Genomic DNA, 14,587 nt, shown 5'->3' with positions numbered 1-14,587 from the left:
AGAACTATAGACCCATTCCACTGTTGGACGTGTTAGGGAAAGTGTATGCCACCCTGTTGCAACATCAACTTCAGAAGTGGTCTACTGAATGCAACCGGGTCGATCCAAGACGAACTGGCTTCGTCAAAGAGGTGGGCTGTGGTGTCAACCTCCTGTTGTTGAATCTTCTGAAGATGGAAGCGCATCGATCGAACTCAAAGGTCTATTTAGCTCTAATAGACCTATCACAAGCGTTCGACAGCATAAATAGAGATCTGCTTTGGAGAAAGCTGAGTGCATGGAACTGTCCTCCTAGCTTATTGGCAGCCATTTGTGAATTACACACAAATACTTCAATCAGAGTCAGATTAGATCTTAAGGGAAATTTATCAGCACCAATTGATACGTTCAGGGGAGTGAAACAAGGGTGCCCCCTAGCAGCCAGCATTTTCAACTTGTTTATATCTGACATCAAAGAGATGTTTAAGGAGTTGAATACGTTCCCCCCTAAAATACATGGCACTCACATTGACTACGCGGATGATCTTATCTTCTTGGATTCGACACCCATAGTCCTTCAACGCAAGCTTTGTGCTGTGGAAAAATATCTAACGTTGAAAGGCCTTATTATCAACAAGGGGAAATGTGAAATCCTGATAGTTGAGAAATTAACAGGTAACAGCGGAAACAAGACGAATTTCAATTGGCACCTTGATAAGGAGCGGATCAGGATCGTAAAGAATACCACTTATCTAGGGTTAGTGCTAGTAGAAATGACGCACCATGGGTGGAGCTAACAAAAAGCAAATGCCGACAGCTGGCATGTCAGGCGTCATTGATTAACAATAAATTTGGCAAATTCTCCCTAAAACCGACTGTGATTTTCTTCGAGCAAAAAGTGGTACCAGCCTTGATATATGGTGGTGAAAATGTTTTGGCTGCGGGTACGATGTATGGAACTCGCTAGAAAACATCTTCTGGTCGAAAGTTCTACACCTGCCTAGAGGAATTGCAACGGCCTGTATAAGATCCGAACTTGGATACATCTCAATCCAAGCCAGAGTCGCTTGGAACCTCCTAAGTTTATTTAGGAAAACAGTGCAAATGAATCCATCACAGCAAATTGAAATACTTCACAACCCAGAGACTGAAAAGACTCAGACAATTTTGTACCAATGGAATGCGCTGTGCTTGGAAGTGTTGGACACATATGACATCTCAGTGCAAACTCTGATTGAAAACCCAGATTCAGCGAAACTGAAGATGTGGCGAACCGACTGGATTAACACATGTAAACTGAGATCTGATTCACGGACGATGAGAGACGCTCCCGGAGAAGCAAGAGCTTATGGCCAGTTACCAGAATACCTAGCGCGCTTCCCGGACCAAAGCTCGAGAACATTATACATGCAGTTTAGGCTTAATGCGTTGCCCACTAAGGAGCGTGTAAACTTTTGGTCCCAGGCCGACGATTCGGACCTATCGTGTCGACTTTGTGGTGCAAAAGATGAAACCCTTAAACACTTGACAATGTCATGTCCTGGACTGGAGCAGCAAGAAACACCATTTTTGGGCCAGTCCAGTTCCTTGCTAAAGAGGACTGGTGGAGAGCACTGTTTGATGGCTCCAACAGATCGGTCTTATGCGCACTGACCACCTTCTTGCGTACTTTAAAAGAGACTTTAGACGCTAAGCCTGTGACTAACCTGTAGTTACACTATTATCCGCACTTTCACGACAAAGGCTGTGAACCAGACAAGGCGGACTCCTAAACTGTTTTTCTTCTGTATGCTGTTTTCTTTTTCTTTCTCTTTTTTAAAGGTTTGTAAAAACTGAATAAAAATAAAAAAATAAAAAAACAACAAAAAAAAATAACCAGCCTTCACTGCTCTAGCCTCAGGCAAGATGGCCGACAGCAGTATACTTTTTTTTCCAGTCTACACACATTATCTCCACGACCGACATCTTGAAATGGTATTCGACGTAAATGCCTACATCTTGATTCTGCATCTTTTATAGATCGATTAACATAAATACCCGAAATCTCATAAAAGAGAGTCTGTAACAGTTCTGCATGCGGCGAAGCTGACAACCTTTTGATTCCAGAATGTAAGTCTTCAGCTCCATGACGTAAAGATGCTGTCAACGCTTATACTCTTCTGGCAACGCCCACTTGAGACTGCGGTCCGCTAATCACGTGCTTGTAGCACGTGATGCGCTGTCAGCTGGTGTGCGGAAGAGCAACGACGACGCCCTGATACATCGCCGGTGTCTGCTGCATTTTTCGGATTCTGCTATAACCATGCCGTCTTTTTCCGAACTCTACTTTAATGTGGACAGCGGGTACCTGGAGGGGCTTGTCCGGGGCTTCAGGAGCGGCATCCTGCTCCAAAGGGATTACCTGAACCTGGTGCAGTGTGAGAGCCTGGAAGGTGAGTCCTCGCCTCTGCTTCCATATTTGCCCACCATCGCACATATCTCTGCAGTCACAGCATGCCCCATTCTGGTGTCGTGAGAGAAACGCTGTTGGACCTAATTACACAGTGACTGCACCAGACCCTAGAAAGGGGGTGGGGTGGGCTTAAATACCCATTGGAAGGTCGAAGCAAACCGTGCAGTCTAGAATTATGATTTTTGGGTTTATTGAAGAACTCCGGGCCTTGTGCAGTTTGGATATTTTTTAATACATGGGGTGTACTTTGTGCTCAGAAATCCAGACGGCCCTTATTATGTGTGCAAACCACAAACTCTATAATGCCGCTCGAAAATTCCATGAACCTTTTTTTGCGATTGTCCCTATACACCACCAAAAGGGCAGTATGTGTATTACACCGGTTATGAGTCCCCTATGAGTTTGCGTTTGGAGGTTCTTGCCCAAGAAACTTGGGTTGCAAGTAGTGCAGAATGGTGAATTTTAAAGGACATTGGGCAAATCACATTAGTAAGACGTAAGAGAATGGAAAGGGCAATTTTTAATAGCGAGTTTTAGGAGTGCTCTCACTCGAAATATTTGTGAAAACCAGAAACCGTGCAAATCTTGCATTTTAAAAGCACCCTTTGCCTGTGTTGGAAATGGACAACATTTACTGTACTCCCCACTTCTTCATGGGGAGTGGGGGAGGGGTGTGGGATGGAGGGGGTTGATTTTCAGTGGTGTGGGTGGGACTGGGGGGGGGTCTAAATTTCCTATGATGTGTGTGCCCTTAATATAGGATGCTGGCTGCTTTGCATAAAACAAAGTGCATTTTGGGAACTCAAGAAAAAACAATTCATTAACCCTGTCTGTGCCAGCAATTCAAACGTTCATTCATTCTGAGCATGCAATGCACACTTGGCGGATGGGAAGTCAGGCGCTGGTAATTTTGTAAGTCCCCATTCCCATGGAGTTCCCATAGGGAATGACCTGTGAGTCTTCTGAACGCTGTGTCTGAGACGTCTGGAAACTGCCTGAGCAGCAATCTGGGGTAGAGAGCTTCCTTAACTTGGGGAGGGTTTGTTCCTCCTGTCTACACAGAAATGCGCTTCGGCAAGACGGTCTAGTTTGGTGGGCAGAATGCAGCCCAGGGGAAAGGAGAGGTGCTGGCACATGTGGCACGTGCAGCATGCCCCAGAGCTTCACTGGATTTCATATCACAGTATGGTAGTACCAACGCTCTGCAACGAAAAAGAATCCCAGAATAAAGGTGGTTTTGAATTGCAGCACTGTCGGGAGACATCTGGCAGCTCCCTGAGCGTTTAGGGTACAGAGACCCTATTGCCCTGCCACTCGCCTGCATTCTGAGCTTCGTTCTGTTGACTGCTTAATCCCTGTGCAAGACAGCACCCTTGACACCCTCTGTTTTGTTTGCTATCCACTGACGCTTACTTTCGTTACTCCCAGTCCCCCTAGGAGCTCTCTCAGACTCTTGCATTCATTCTCATTTTGTCTTTCTTCCCTTGATTGTTGCTCTCCGTGCTCCTGCTTAAAGGAAGGGTGAAGGGGATGTGTTTATGAAATGTGCTGATCGATGAGGGCTTGAGCAAGTTCATTACAAAAAACTCCTTGATGAACGGGCTGAGGGGAGGGGGCTATTCTTGCTGGGGAGGTGACTGATTATTACACAATACTTGATGTACTTGAACTGACTGCCAGATTTTGGGGGAGGAGGGGTGTAGTGCTTTGTTTTAGGCACTGAGACGAATACAGTGCAACAGTGACTGAAGAAGAACAATTACCACGAACGGTGTTGGGGCCTTTCAGCCTTTTCAAATGAAAGGGGCCTTGAGCCTCAGGGGGCCCCCCAGAAAATGCTAGTATGTTACCGATTAGCATTCTTATATATCTGCCGATTATCACTAGACAGCCAGCCAGCCAGCAGGGAGCTGAAACACTAAATTCCCACTGAAAAGCTATACATCCTTCTTTGATAGCAAGGGGCCGATGAGAAGGAAATGAGCTGATAATCAGTGGGCATTTAGTGTTTCAGTTCCCTGCTGGCTGCCAGTCTCGTAATAATCAGCGGCTATGAACAGTCAGTTGTATTTCTTTGTCTCTAATATAATGTAAAGGCAAACATTGATACCAATCTCATTACTTTGGCTGACAAACCATTTGAAACTCCAACCTGTTTAGCTGATGTTGACCTTGATCCTGAGTGTCTGGGGAGGGGGGATCAGTTGATAGGTGGCCTGCCGTCCAATTTCTACAGGCTAATCAAATGGGTCTGTCGGGACCTCTCACCGAGTCTATACCGGCTGCCCTAACCGCTTACCCCGGTCCCAGGAGCTTTGGACATAGGCAGAATTTAACCCTTGCTATTTCACCCTCCTATGCTACTCATGCCAAGTCACTGTACCTTGGCTCGGACCAATATTCTTTTAATAAGTAGGGGGTGGGGGCACTGTTGCCGCTTTTAACAACCACCAACAAGCTTCCTAAACTATCTCCCAGCACATCAGTTGCAATTGCTGGTAGCAATCTTGCTGGAGTTCTGGCATGTATGTCTGCAGCTATTCACGCAATTCTGCTACTTGTATAGAGGCTACTTGTGCAATAGAGTGCTTTTCAAAACACAGCACATAGATAAACACTACATTTGAGTATATGCTTGCGGTATGACTCCAGCTACTGGACATGTGTGGTCTGCACTTTTTTGGTTCTCTGTAGTTTCATCTTCACAATTGTTATAGTGGACTGATTGGTCGTGGCAAATTCACTGTTGCCATAGTATCACTGTCTTCTTTTTTATAATGGGTGGGAGACGCCCCCCTTCTCCTTTTGATCACCAGCGCGTATCCCTTATCAAACTGTCTAGTATAAAAAGAATGGTGATGGTGGAACCACTGCATAGCCCAGTGCCCAACTCTGAGGAAACGATTTGTCCCACCCCTGAACAGAAGGGGGACCAGGATTAAAGGAGTGTTGTAGTTGCAGGTTAGTTTTGTTCAAACATTTTCTAATAAAGTACCTGTTTGTGTCTAACAGAAGCTGCTGGTAAGCGAGTGGAACCTGGGAAACCACCGACCAATCAGCAGGGCAAGAAAAGGGCCTTGTACAGTCTCTATGATCAGAGGACAGAGGGTTCCCAAGTTCATGAGCTATGTATCAAGCCCTCCCTCTCCCACCCCGAGACGAGACAGGGAAACAGTGGGCCCTGCAGTGGGAGTAGAGCGAAGGCTAACAATGAAGGTGCTCAATGGGGCATAGGGATAAATGGCATATCGGTACCATCTGGCAATGATTTTAAAGGGACCTTGCACCCTGCCATCCCAGTTCCACTCATGCGCAATTGTGGCCTGCACGAGACACGATACCTGCGAAAACAACTGTCACGCAAAGTTTTGCTAAATTTCCCTGACAAACCTATCAGACACTCTGCACCCCAGACCATATTCGTGCATGGAGCTACTAAATTGTCTTCAAAAGTGTACGAAGCATGGAAAACACTTTAAAACAAATGTTTACACTGGCTTTGTTCCGTGAGGGGATGCCACTTTGTAACTAGGGAATTGATTGATTGTTTACAAGGATTTCTAGAATGGGGGAGGAAACTTCTGACACTGACATAAAGCTCAGACTCCAAAGTGGCTTGGGATATACTGAGGATTAATAGGTCCTGCAAGTCCCTGGCAAACAGTGCAATTGTTCTGAGTCCATATTCCATGGTAAAAACGCCACAGGGGTCTGAAGACCCTCCATTATTCATGTTTATTAAGGGTGGTCGCAGAATTGTTATGACTGTATTGTTCTGAGACAATTCTGGAGCCCGGGATTACTCTATTTTTGCCATTGTAATGGTATCGTTTTGTGATGTATAACTTGTTGTGAGAATTTTTATGGCTCAATGCCAAAATAAAGTGGTGGTGGTGGTGATGATGATGATACATGCTTTGAAAGGTGCAAACAAATTCGGTCTTTTCTTCTGCAGGATTTTTGCAGTGACCATAACACATAGAACCACAGAGAGGCATTTGCGGCAGAGCCAGGGTGGGAGGGGGTGGAGGGTGAACTTGCCTTCAGTGCTTTGCATTGACTGGGGAGTCTTCAGTCTCTTCCCACGAAGCCTAGTAGGCTCGTTTAAAAAAAAAAAAAAAATCTTTTTTGCTTTTGTCCTCCCTCTCCCCCACTCCCACCTCCCCCCACCTCCTTGTCTTGTTGCACCTCGAAACAGATTGCGTATAGGCTCATTATAAATATCCTATGCATAAATACAAAATAAACTGGTGACTGATAGGGACTCTTGATGCAGGCACGCTGGTGCTATGCAGTAACTCTGCTAAAATCTACTGCTTGTCCATTAGCCATAGCCAACACTTCCCACGCTAATCTCTTTAATCCCAGTGGGCTACACCCACCACAACCACCCATTTTGCAGCCTGGTAGCATTACTGGGGCGCCAGCAATGGCGCCTAGAGGCTACTTGTGCAATAGAGTGCTTTTCAAAACACAGCACATAGATAAACATTACATTTGAGTATATGCTTGCGGTATGACTCCAGCAACTGGACATGTGTGGTCTGCACTTTTTTGGTTCTCTGTAGTTTAATCTTCACAATTGTTATAGTGGACTGATTGGTCGTGGCAAATTCACCGTTGCCATAGTATCACTGTCTTCTTTTTTTATAATGGGTGGGAGACGACCCCCTTCCTGCCCCCCTTCTCCTTTTGATCACCACCGCGTATCCCTTATCAAACTGTCTAGTATAAAAAGAATGGTGATGGTGGAACCACTGCATGTTACATATGGTGACTATACATTATAAGGCCATAGCTGGTGTGGGGCGTTTGTGGCTTTAATTGGCATTCCTGGCAGTAACTGAAAATGTTGAGCAAAACATTTCGTTTGGTGACTATTATGCATATGAAACATTGTTAGGCGTTTCTCAGTAATTGGCCATTTGTGCTAGCATATGCCAGTTCCTAAACGCGTATTAATGTCTCATAATTGAGTCTGATGATGAACCTTTAAAGGGTAACTTAAAAGAAATGAGAGCATAAAAGACTAAACAAAATGCATAGATTGGAAGAAAAAAAAATGTGTATATACTAATTTAACATTGGCTATTCTGGCGTACGCGTCTCTCTCTGTGAAGTGCCAGGCATAGTGGTATTTGCTTTTCTTTCTCAAACTGTCGCATGCCTACAAAAATCCACACACTGTAAATCTATCTTAGAATTGCTTTGTTGCTCTGTCATTTGCGCTGTGGCTGGCTGTTTCTGATGATTCTTCTGCCTCTTGCCGTTTCTCATTGCATTCCTTTCTCTTGTATCTCATTGTACGTGTCTTTCCTCACAGTTCTGTCGTGTGGCTACCTCTCTCGTTTGTCATTAGCTGTCTTTGACATTATATCCATAACTGTGCCACTAAGTCTTTTCTGTTACTGTATCTATCTCTGTTGCTTTATTGCCATAACATGTTTATCTCTGTGGCCAGCTCTTTTATGTGATTCCACCTTGCTCATTCGTCTCGCTTTTTCTCTAGGCTGCTCTTGCAGAATGAGAAGCTAATACATAGCAGGCCACAAATGTAACTTTCATATGAGGTGCAAACTGTAACCCATCAGGTTTTGTATTTCTTCATCAACCAAAACATTCCTTGTACACCTTTTTATTCAAATTCCCAGTAATGAAGTGAATGTTAGATAGGTATGGTTGTAGGGTACCAGTCACCAGGAGCCAAAGGTAGTTTCTGGTAGCTAGTGATGTCAAGCTAACCTGGCTCTCCATTGCTATAGCCAGGAGCTAAATAGCTCACAGCTATTTCGTATCCTGCCACTTGAATTCTTGCTAAGACATATAATGACAATATGGGAGTTAATGAGTAAATCCGTAAATTCGGAAAACTGTTAAACACACTATGCTAAGATCATGCCCATTTTAAAGTTTTTTTTCAATGTCTGTATAAACCTGGCGTGTGTTATAATGGCCAGTTATAATGAAATATAGGTCCACAAGAGCCAGATTCATAGTAATCTTTAACAGTAGTGTTTCAGTGAACCTGGGCCTTACTTTTTGGCAAGCAAGGAAACCTTTGCTTTATGCTTTCCTCCATATGTCACTTCTCAGTTGTCTTTTCTTCCATGATTTCATGCCAAGCATTGTTTCATCCACCTTGCACTCTACAGTGCCTTCAAGCAGCCTACTTTGATGCATGAGAAACAGCACCTCCAGTGCACAGGTATTCTAGGCCTGGACTAGTAGCTGCCGAAAATGTGACAATATGCAGCTTTATACCACTTGCGTGTAACCACCGACGGCTGCATGAGCACAAGCTCAGTGCAGTGCATGGCAAAGTGCTTCCAGGCACTGTATAGACTGGGGTAGCAAGGTCTGCATCCCAAATACAGCGTTTCAAATAATTATTTGCTGAGCAGGAGCTGAAAGCAGCTCCTGGGTATTCAACATGACTCAGTAAGTAGGTGCTACCTCTGGGGAACCAGGTGCTGTTATATAGTGTTCTGCAAATGTAACTCCCATATAGGATGTAAATTATAACCTTACAATTATGTTTTAAATACTTCGGGATGTGTCCTAATGCAATTTTATTTTTATACATTCCCAAACATATAGGTTAAATGTCGCATGGATATGTTTGTGTAAGGTGTTTCTGTCCTTGGTTTGTTATTGAGGGCGTCGCTATAGCTGTTCTCCCCAAAAATACAATCTGTTCATCAGCAACCTGTAGGCAATAGGAGAGGAGCACACACTTTTTACCACGCACATAGGCTTTTGGCTGAGTTTTCAGGGGAGACCTATGGAGGCAAGTGCAGCTCACACCCACCTGTTCAATGGTAAGTGCCTCCACCAGGAGTGAGGGGCATGCTCCTAGAAATCCCCACCCATAGGAAAGAAAACGCAGAACAAATTCCTCTCCCACATATTCTATATTAGTTTCACTACTCAACAAAGTGTGACTCCCAATTGGTTAAAAAAGGGCCCTTCTCAGGGCTGTTTTTTTATATATGTAATTGGGTATACACTAAGCATAAATGACATATATAAATACCTCATAGAGGGTCATTAAATATAATGCACAGGTATTGCAGATACAGCATAAAATACCCCCCTTGAACATTTACCATTCTTTAAGATGAATGATTGGCTCTTAAACGCACAAACCTCACCTTGTACTTTGCATTATCTACTTGGCAATCACAATAAACATTGTGCAAACATACTAAACGTTTTACATAAGTACATGTTGTATAAAGACTGTATAAATATATCTTACACTCTCCAGGTCTTTGTTCCTATACCCTACCAATGTTGTACAAAAGGGTAGGGTAGCTAGCCCCTGAGGTGTTTAGTGTGGATTCAGGGCAAAAATATGAAACAAACAAAATAGAGCAATCCACACTGTAGTTGGACATACAAATTACTGTCCTAGTAACCAAACTGCACTTCTCCAAGCTGGTACATGGCACCAGGCTCTCCGCTCTCCCACCTTCCTCCAGGGTTCTCTTAGCTTAATCCTCGTCGCAAAATGTAGTAGCTTACTCCTCAGCAAGATATGCCTGGATCAGAGATGACATGGAGCAGGAACCAGGCTGACCCAGGTAAGTACAAACAGAAGATGCTTTATTGTTCTTGGTTACATAGATGCAGATCATGAAAGGTAGGAGAGAAGGTCACAAGCATCTGTCCTGGTTCCCTGCCATACTCCAAGTCCCAACCGTCACTCTCTGGAACCCCCCCAAGCCTCCAACACTCCAGGCTCCACCTCACCATTCTATGAGGCCCTGCATTCACTCAGACAGTCACACTAATTATCAAGGATACAACACTGTGCAAGTAAAAAAGACACATTTCTGTGCATGTGTTGTCCGAATCACAATCACTAGATCATAGCAACACTAACCTCAAAATCACTGTATTTCATAAAACATTGAAAAATTAAACACTTCTTACATATTCGTATGGTGCACATCATAATACTAATAAACTCATCACCACACTCACTACATAATTACTTTCATAGTAGCTCCTGTTGCACACAACCATTCAGATGCACCACAATTTCATAAGCAACTCTAATCATTTCCCATCACTTAATGTACTCAATAAAAGGACTAAGGCACGTAAAACTACACTTGACTTCTTCAGGTGCCATTGCTTTTATTAAAAATAAATAAAAAACGCACACCACACGTGGGGAATGCACTTCACTTCAGCTTAATATAGTCAAACGACCCCCAGCCTGCTTAGAGGCTAACTGAAATCAATCAAAACAGGCAAATCATTTCCCTTAATTTTTTTTTTCCCTTTAGCCTGCAGCGAAGCTTTTAAAACAGTACCTCTTCACTTGGAACACATCATAATGCCAGCCGAAATCCATTGTACCTCTTCATCCAAATCAGCGCTCCGTAATACTACAATGCATCTTATTATAGATGCTGTCTGCATGACATCATAAAACTTCTAACAGTGCTTCAATTATCCAATTAACTCCATGTCTGAAGAGGCAGGCTGTCCCTTCCAACTCCGAAGACTACGGCTGGCGCTGCTCAAAGAAAGCATAGTGCTTCGGCACTCAGAACAGCTGTACCCATCCACATACGTCATCTCGCAGAATGAAGTCTATCAAGCATTTCCTCCAAATCTTCTTCTTGTTCGGAATCCCAGAACTCCGTCATGGGATCAATGGAACCGTCATCCACCTTGCGTTCCAGCCCAATGGCTATGCTGGAACGCACAAAGGGGCCTGCTGGGCACGTGCCACCCACGGGCCCCAAGGAACCTCTACATGGCCCCAAATTTGTCCACTTCAATATATTAATCAGTGCCCCAGCATACCTTGAAGCTGAGCAAGCCGCAAACGGACTGCATGTCCCACGATCCTCAGCGCTTCTCATCGGAGCACATCAAAGCTCTACTGTACAGAGGAAACAGCTGCATTTGGCCAGTCGGTTTCAATTTTTCGTTTTCTTGCAATACCCTCTGATGCACCTTAATCCAGCTTCAAATTGCCCCGCTGCAGGACCACACCATGCTTTTGGTCCTTTTGACGCAAATTTCGGGTGCCTCTGTCTTCATGTTGACTGCTGTGCTTTTCATCGCAACTCATTTTTCACCAGCTTCTACAGTGAACACCTTTTTAATCACTGGTGAATGGCCCGAGACTTTCATTTCTCTTCACTCAGGACTTGCCTTGGCTCTCCTTTACTCCTTCACTCTCCCCTTCTTCTCTGGGCACGCTTTCGTTCATCCTCGTCGCCAAAATGATGCATCCTGAGTCAGGTAAAGGAAAAGGAGCAGGAACCAGACAGACCCAGGCAAGTTGCAAATGAAACATGGATGCTTTATTTTTCTTAGTTACAGGTTACAGCAAGAGGTGGGAGAGAAGGCACATAGCATCTACTCTGGTCCCTATCTTCACTCCAAGTCCCCAACTGACATCCTTGGAACCTCCAACACTCCACATTCCACACAGCATTCTAACAGGCCTCACCATGCATTCACTCAGACATATACATTCAAGTCACTACAGTACCTCTGCCATTTACTGAAAGCAGTCAGGTTTGACAAACACAAGCCGTTTAAAGAGCCCCTCAAAACACTGTAGGCCCATGGGCTGGTTTTTCAGCACCTGGTAGTTACAGAAAGTCCACTACACTCCTGATTAGCGAGGACAAGTCAAAAGAAAACACAGGCCTATGTTCCGGTGGCTGGGTGTTACATATGTGGTTTTCGCTTTGTTTCCTAACCAGGGGCAGCCCGGTAAATTTTTATTCGGGGTATAGTTTTCTTTTAGCAGATTGCAGCTACCCAATAAATTTGTTTTGGTATAAGTTTGCCTCATTTTTGTCTCCCGGACTCTTTCTAGGTCCGTTTTGCCCTGAGGAAGGCTCCGAAATCCATGCCAACAGAGATGGTCGATAGCCGAAAGGTGTCTTCAGTACTTGCCTATTTCAAAGTTATAGATCAGCATTGCTGAAACAATCATTTTTTGCTTAAGAACTGGCACGTTGGCAGATTACAGAACATGATCACATACTGATCATGATACACACAAAAAATAGAGAAATCTCTGGGAATAGAACAAAAAAATATTAAGTCTATCACAGAGTAATTTTTTTTTTGTATTCATTCCTGTTTGCACCTTTTTTCTTGTAATGTCTCTATTGTTGAATATGATATTTTCTTTGACTCTGTTTTTTTATGTTTAGAGAATAGTATTTCTTTCTGTGTTTGAACAATTTATTTTCAAGCCTTGTTGAATTCATTTAATTTGTTTTTGAATCTTTCTACATTTTTTTTTTTTCATTAATAAATGGTCAATATTTTTCCAGCTGAATTTTTGGTATTTTCCTACTTGTGACTCTATACATGAGCACAGAAACATGTTTTGTTAAAATGCAAGGTGGATGACGGTGCCATTGATCCCATGTCGGAGTTCTGGGATTCCGAACAAGAAGAAGATTTGGAGGAAAGGCCTCATAGACGTCATTCTGCAAGATGACGTATGTGGATGGGTACAGCTGTTCTGAGTGCCGAAGCACTACGTTTTCTTTGAGCAGCGCCAGCCGTAATCTTCGGAGTTGGAAGGGACAACCTGCCTCTTCAGACATGGAGTTAATTGGATAATTGAAGCGCTGTTAGAAGTTTTATGTCATGCGGACAGCATCTACAATAAGATGCATTGTAGTATTGCGGAGCGCTGATTTGGATGAAGAGGTACAATGGATTTTGGCTGGCACTATGAGGTGTTCCAAGTGAAGAGGTACTGTTTTAAAAGCTTCGCTGCAGCGCTAAAGGGAAAAAGAATTCAGGGAAATGCTTTGCCTGTTTTGATTGATTTTCAGCTAACCTCTAAGCAGGCTGGGGGTTGTTTGACTATATTAAGCTGAAGTGAAGTGCATTCCCCACGTGTGTTGTGTTTATTCATTTTTAATAAAAGCAACGACACCTGAAAAAGTCAAGTCTAGTTTTACGTATCTTAGTCATTTTTTTGTGTACATTAAGTGATGGGAAATGATTAGAGTTGCTTATGAAATTGTGGTGCATCTGAATGGTTGTGTGCAACAGGAGCTACTATGAAAGTAGTTATGTAGTGAGTGTGGTGATGAGTTTATTAGTATTATGATGTGCACCATACGAATATGTAAGAAGCGTTTAATTTTTCTATGTTTTATGAAATACAGTGATGTTGAGGTTAGCGTTGCTATGATTTAGTGATTTGGATTCGGACAACACATGCACGGAAATGTCTTTTTTACTTGCACAGTTTTGTATCCTTGATGTTTAGTGTGACTGAGTGAATGCAGGGCCTCATAGAATGGTGAGGTGGAGCCTGGAGTGTTGGAGGCTGGGGGTGGGGGGGTTCCAGAGAGTGACGGTTGGGACTTGGAGTATGGCAGGGAACCAGGACAGATGCTTGTGACCTTCTCTCCTCCCTTTCATGATCTGCATCTATGTAACCAAGAACAATAAAGCATCTTCTGGTTGTACTTACCTGGGTCAGCCTGGTTCCTGCTCCATGTCATCTCGGATCCAGGCATATCTTGCTAGGGAGTAAGATACTACAAATAGCATTGAGAATTTAGAGGAGAGTTTGGGATGTTTTACTTTTAAAGATTCTAATTGTGTGCACCATTAGGGCAGTGCCTGATCACTACTGTTCTATCTGGTGTTTTCATTCTTCCTGTAGATAAAAGTGCATGAAGTATAATGTTAGCACTTGGTGAAAAATGTGCAGGAAGTCTAATGTTAGAATTTCTGATATGAATGAAGTATAATGTGAGTATTTATATTTTGAAAGGTGAATGAAGTGAAAGGTGCTTGATAGTGGCTCACATGCTGGCCAGATGTGTTGCCTACTGTAAAATTCAAGTGTATAAAGTGTTGGTAAATTGGTGAGTCACTTGACGTGAGCTTGAGATGCGGATTGTGAGAGCATCCAAGTAGTGATTGAGATGCACATTTGTGAGAGCATCCAAGTCGTTAGTAGTTGTGTGTGTCACATGGTTGTTCACTGTAGTTATGTATGAGGAGTGAGATGCATAATTATGAGAGCATCCAAGGTATTTTATGATGAGGGAGCATCCATGAGGAATTGAGATGCACATTTGTGTGAGCATCCAATGTAGTTATATGATGAGTCATGTGTTGGTTTAGAACGACCATACAGGT

General features: G+C 43.5%; 1 protein-coding gene across 1 annotated transcript in view; it reads left to right on the top strand.

Annotated features, from left to right (window-relative positions):
• Positions 1 to 2,177: 2,177 nt before the first annotated feature.
• Positions 2,178 to 14,587, top strand: part of ATP6V0D1 (ATPase H+ transporting V0 subunit d1) — an 874,674-nt gene continuing 862,264 nt past the window's right edge. Inside the window, exon 1 of the mRNA XM_069603998.1 lies at positions 2,178 to 2,411. Coding sequence (XP_069460099.1) covers positions 2,282 to 2,411 — 130 coding nt within the window. The 5' untranslated portion in view covers positions 2,178 to 2,281. The remainder of the gene's footprint in view (positions 2,412 to 14,587) is intronic.

The sequence above is a fragment of the Ambystoma mexicanum genome, chromosome 1p (genome assembly GCF_040938575.1).
Source record: "Ambystoma mexicanum isolate Mex_15411 chromosome 1p, UKY_AmexF1_1, whole genome shotgun sequence".
Taxonomy (NCBI): domain Eukaryota; kingdom Metazoa; phylum Chordata; class Amphibia; order Caudata; family Ambystomatidae; genus Ambystoma; species Ambystoma mexicanum.
This window is presented reverse-complemented; position numbering and strand designations above follow the sequence as displayed.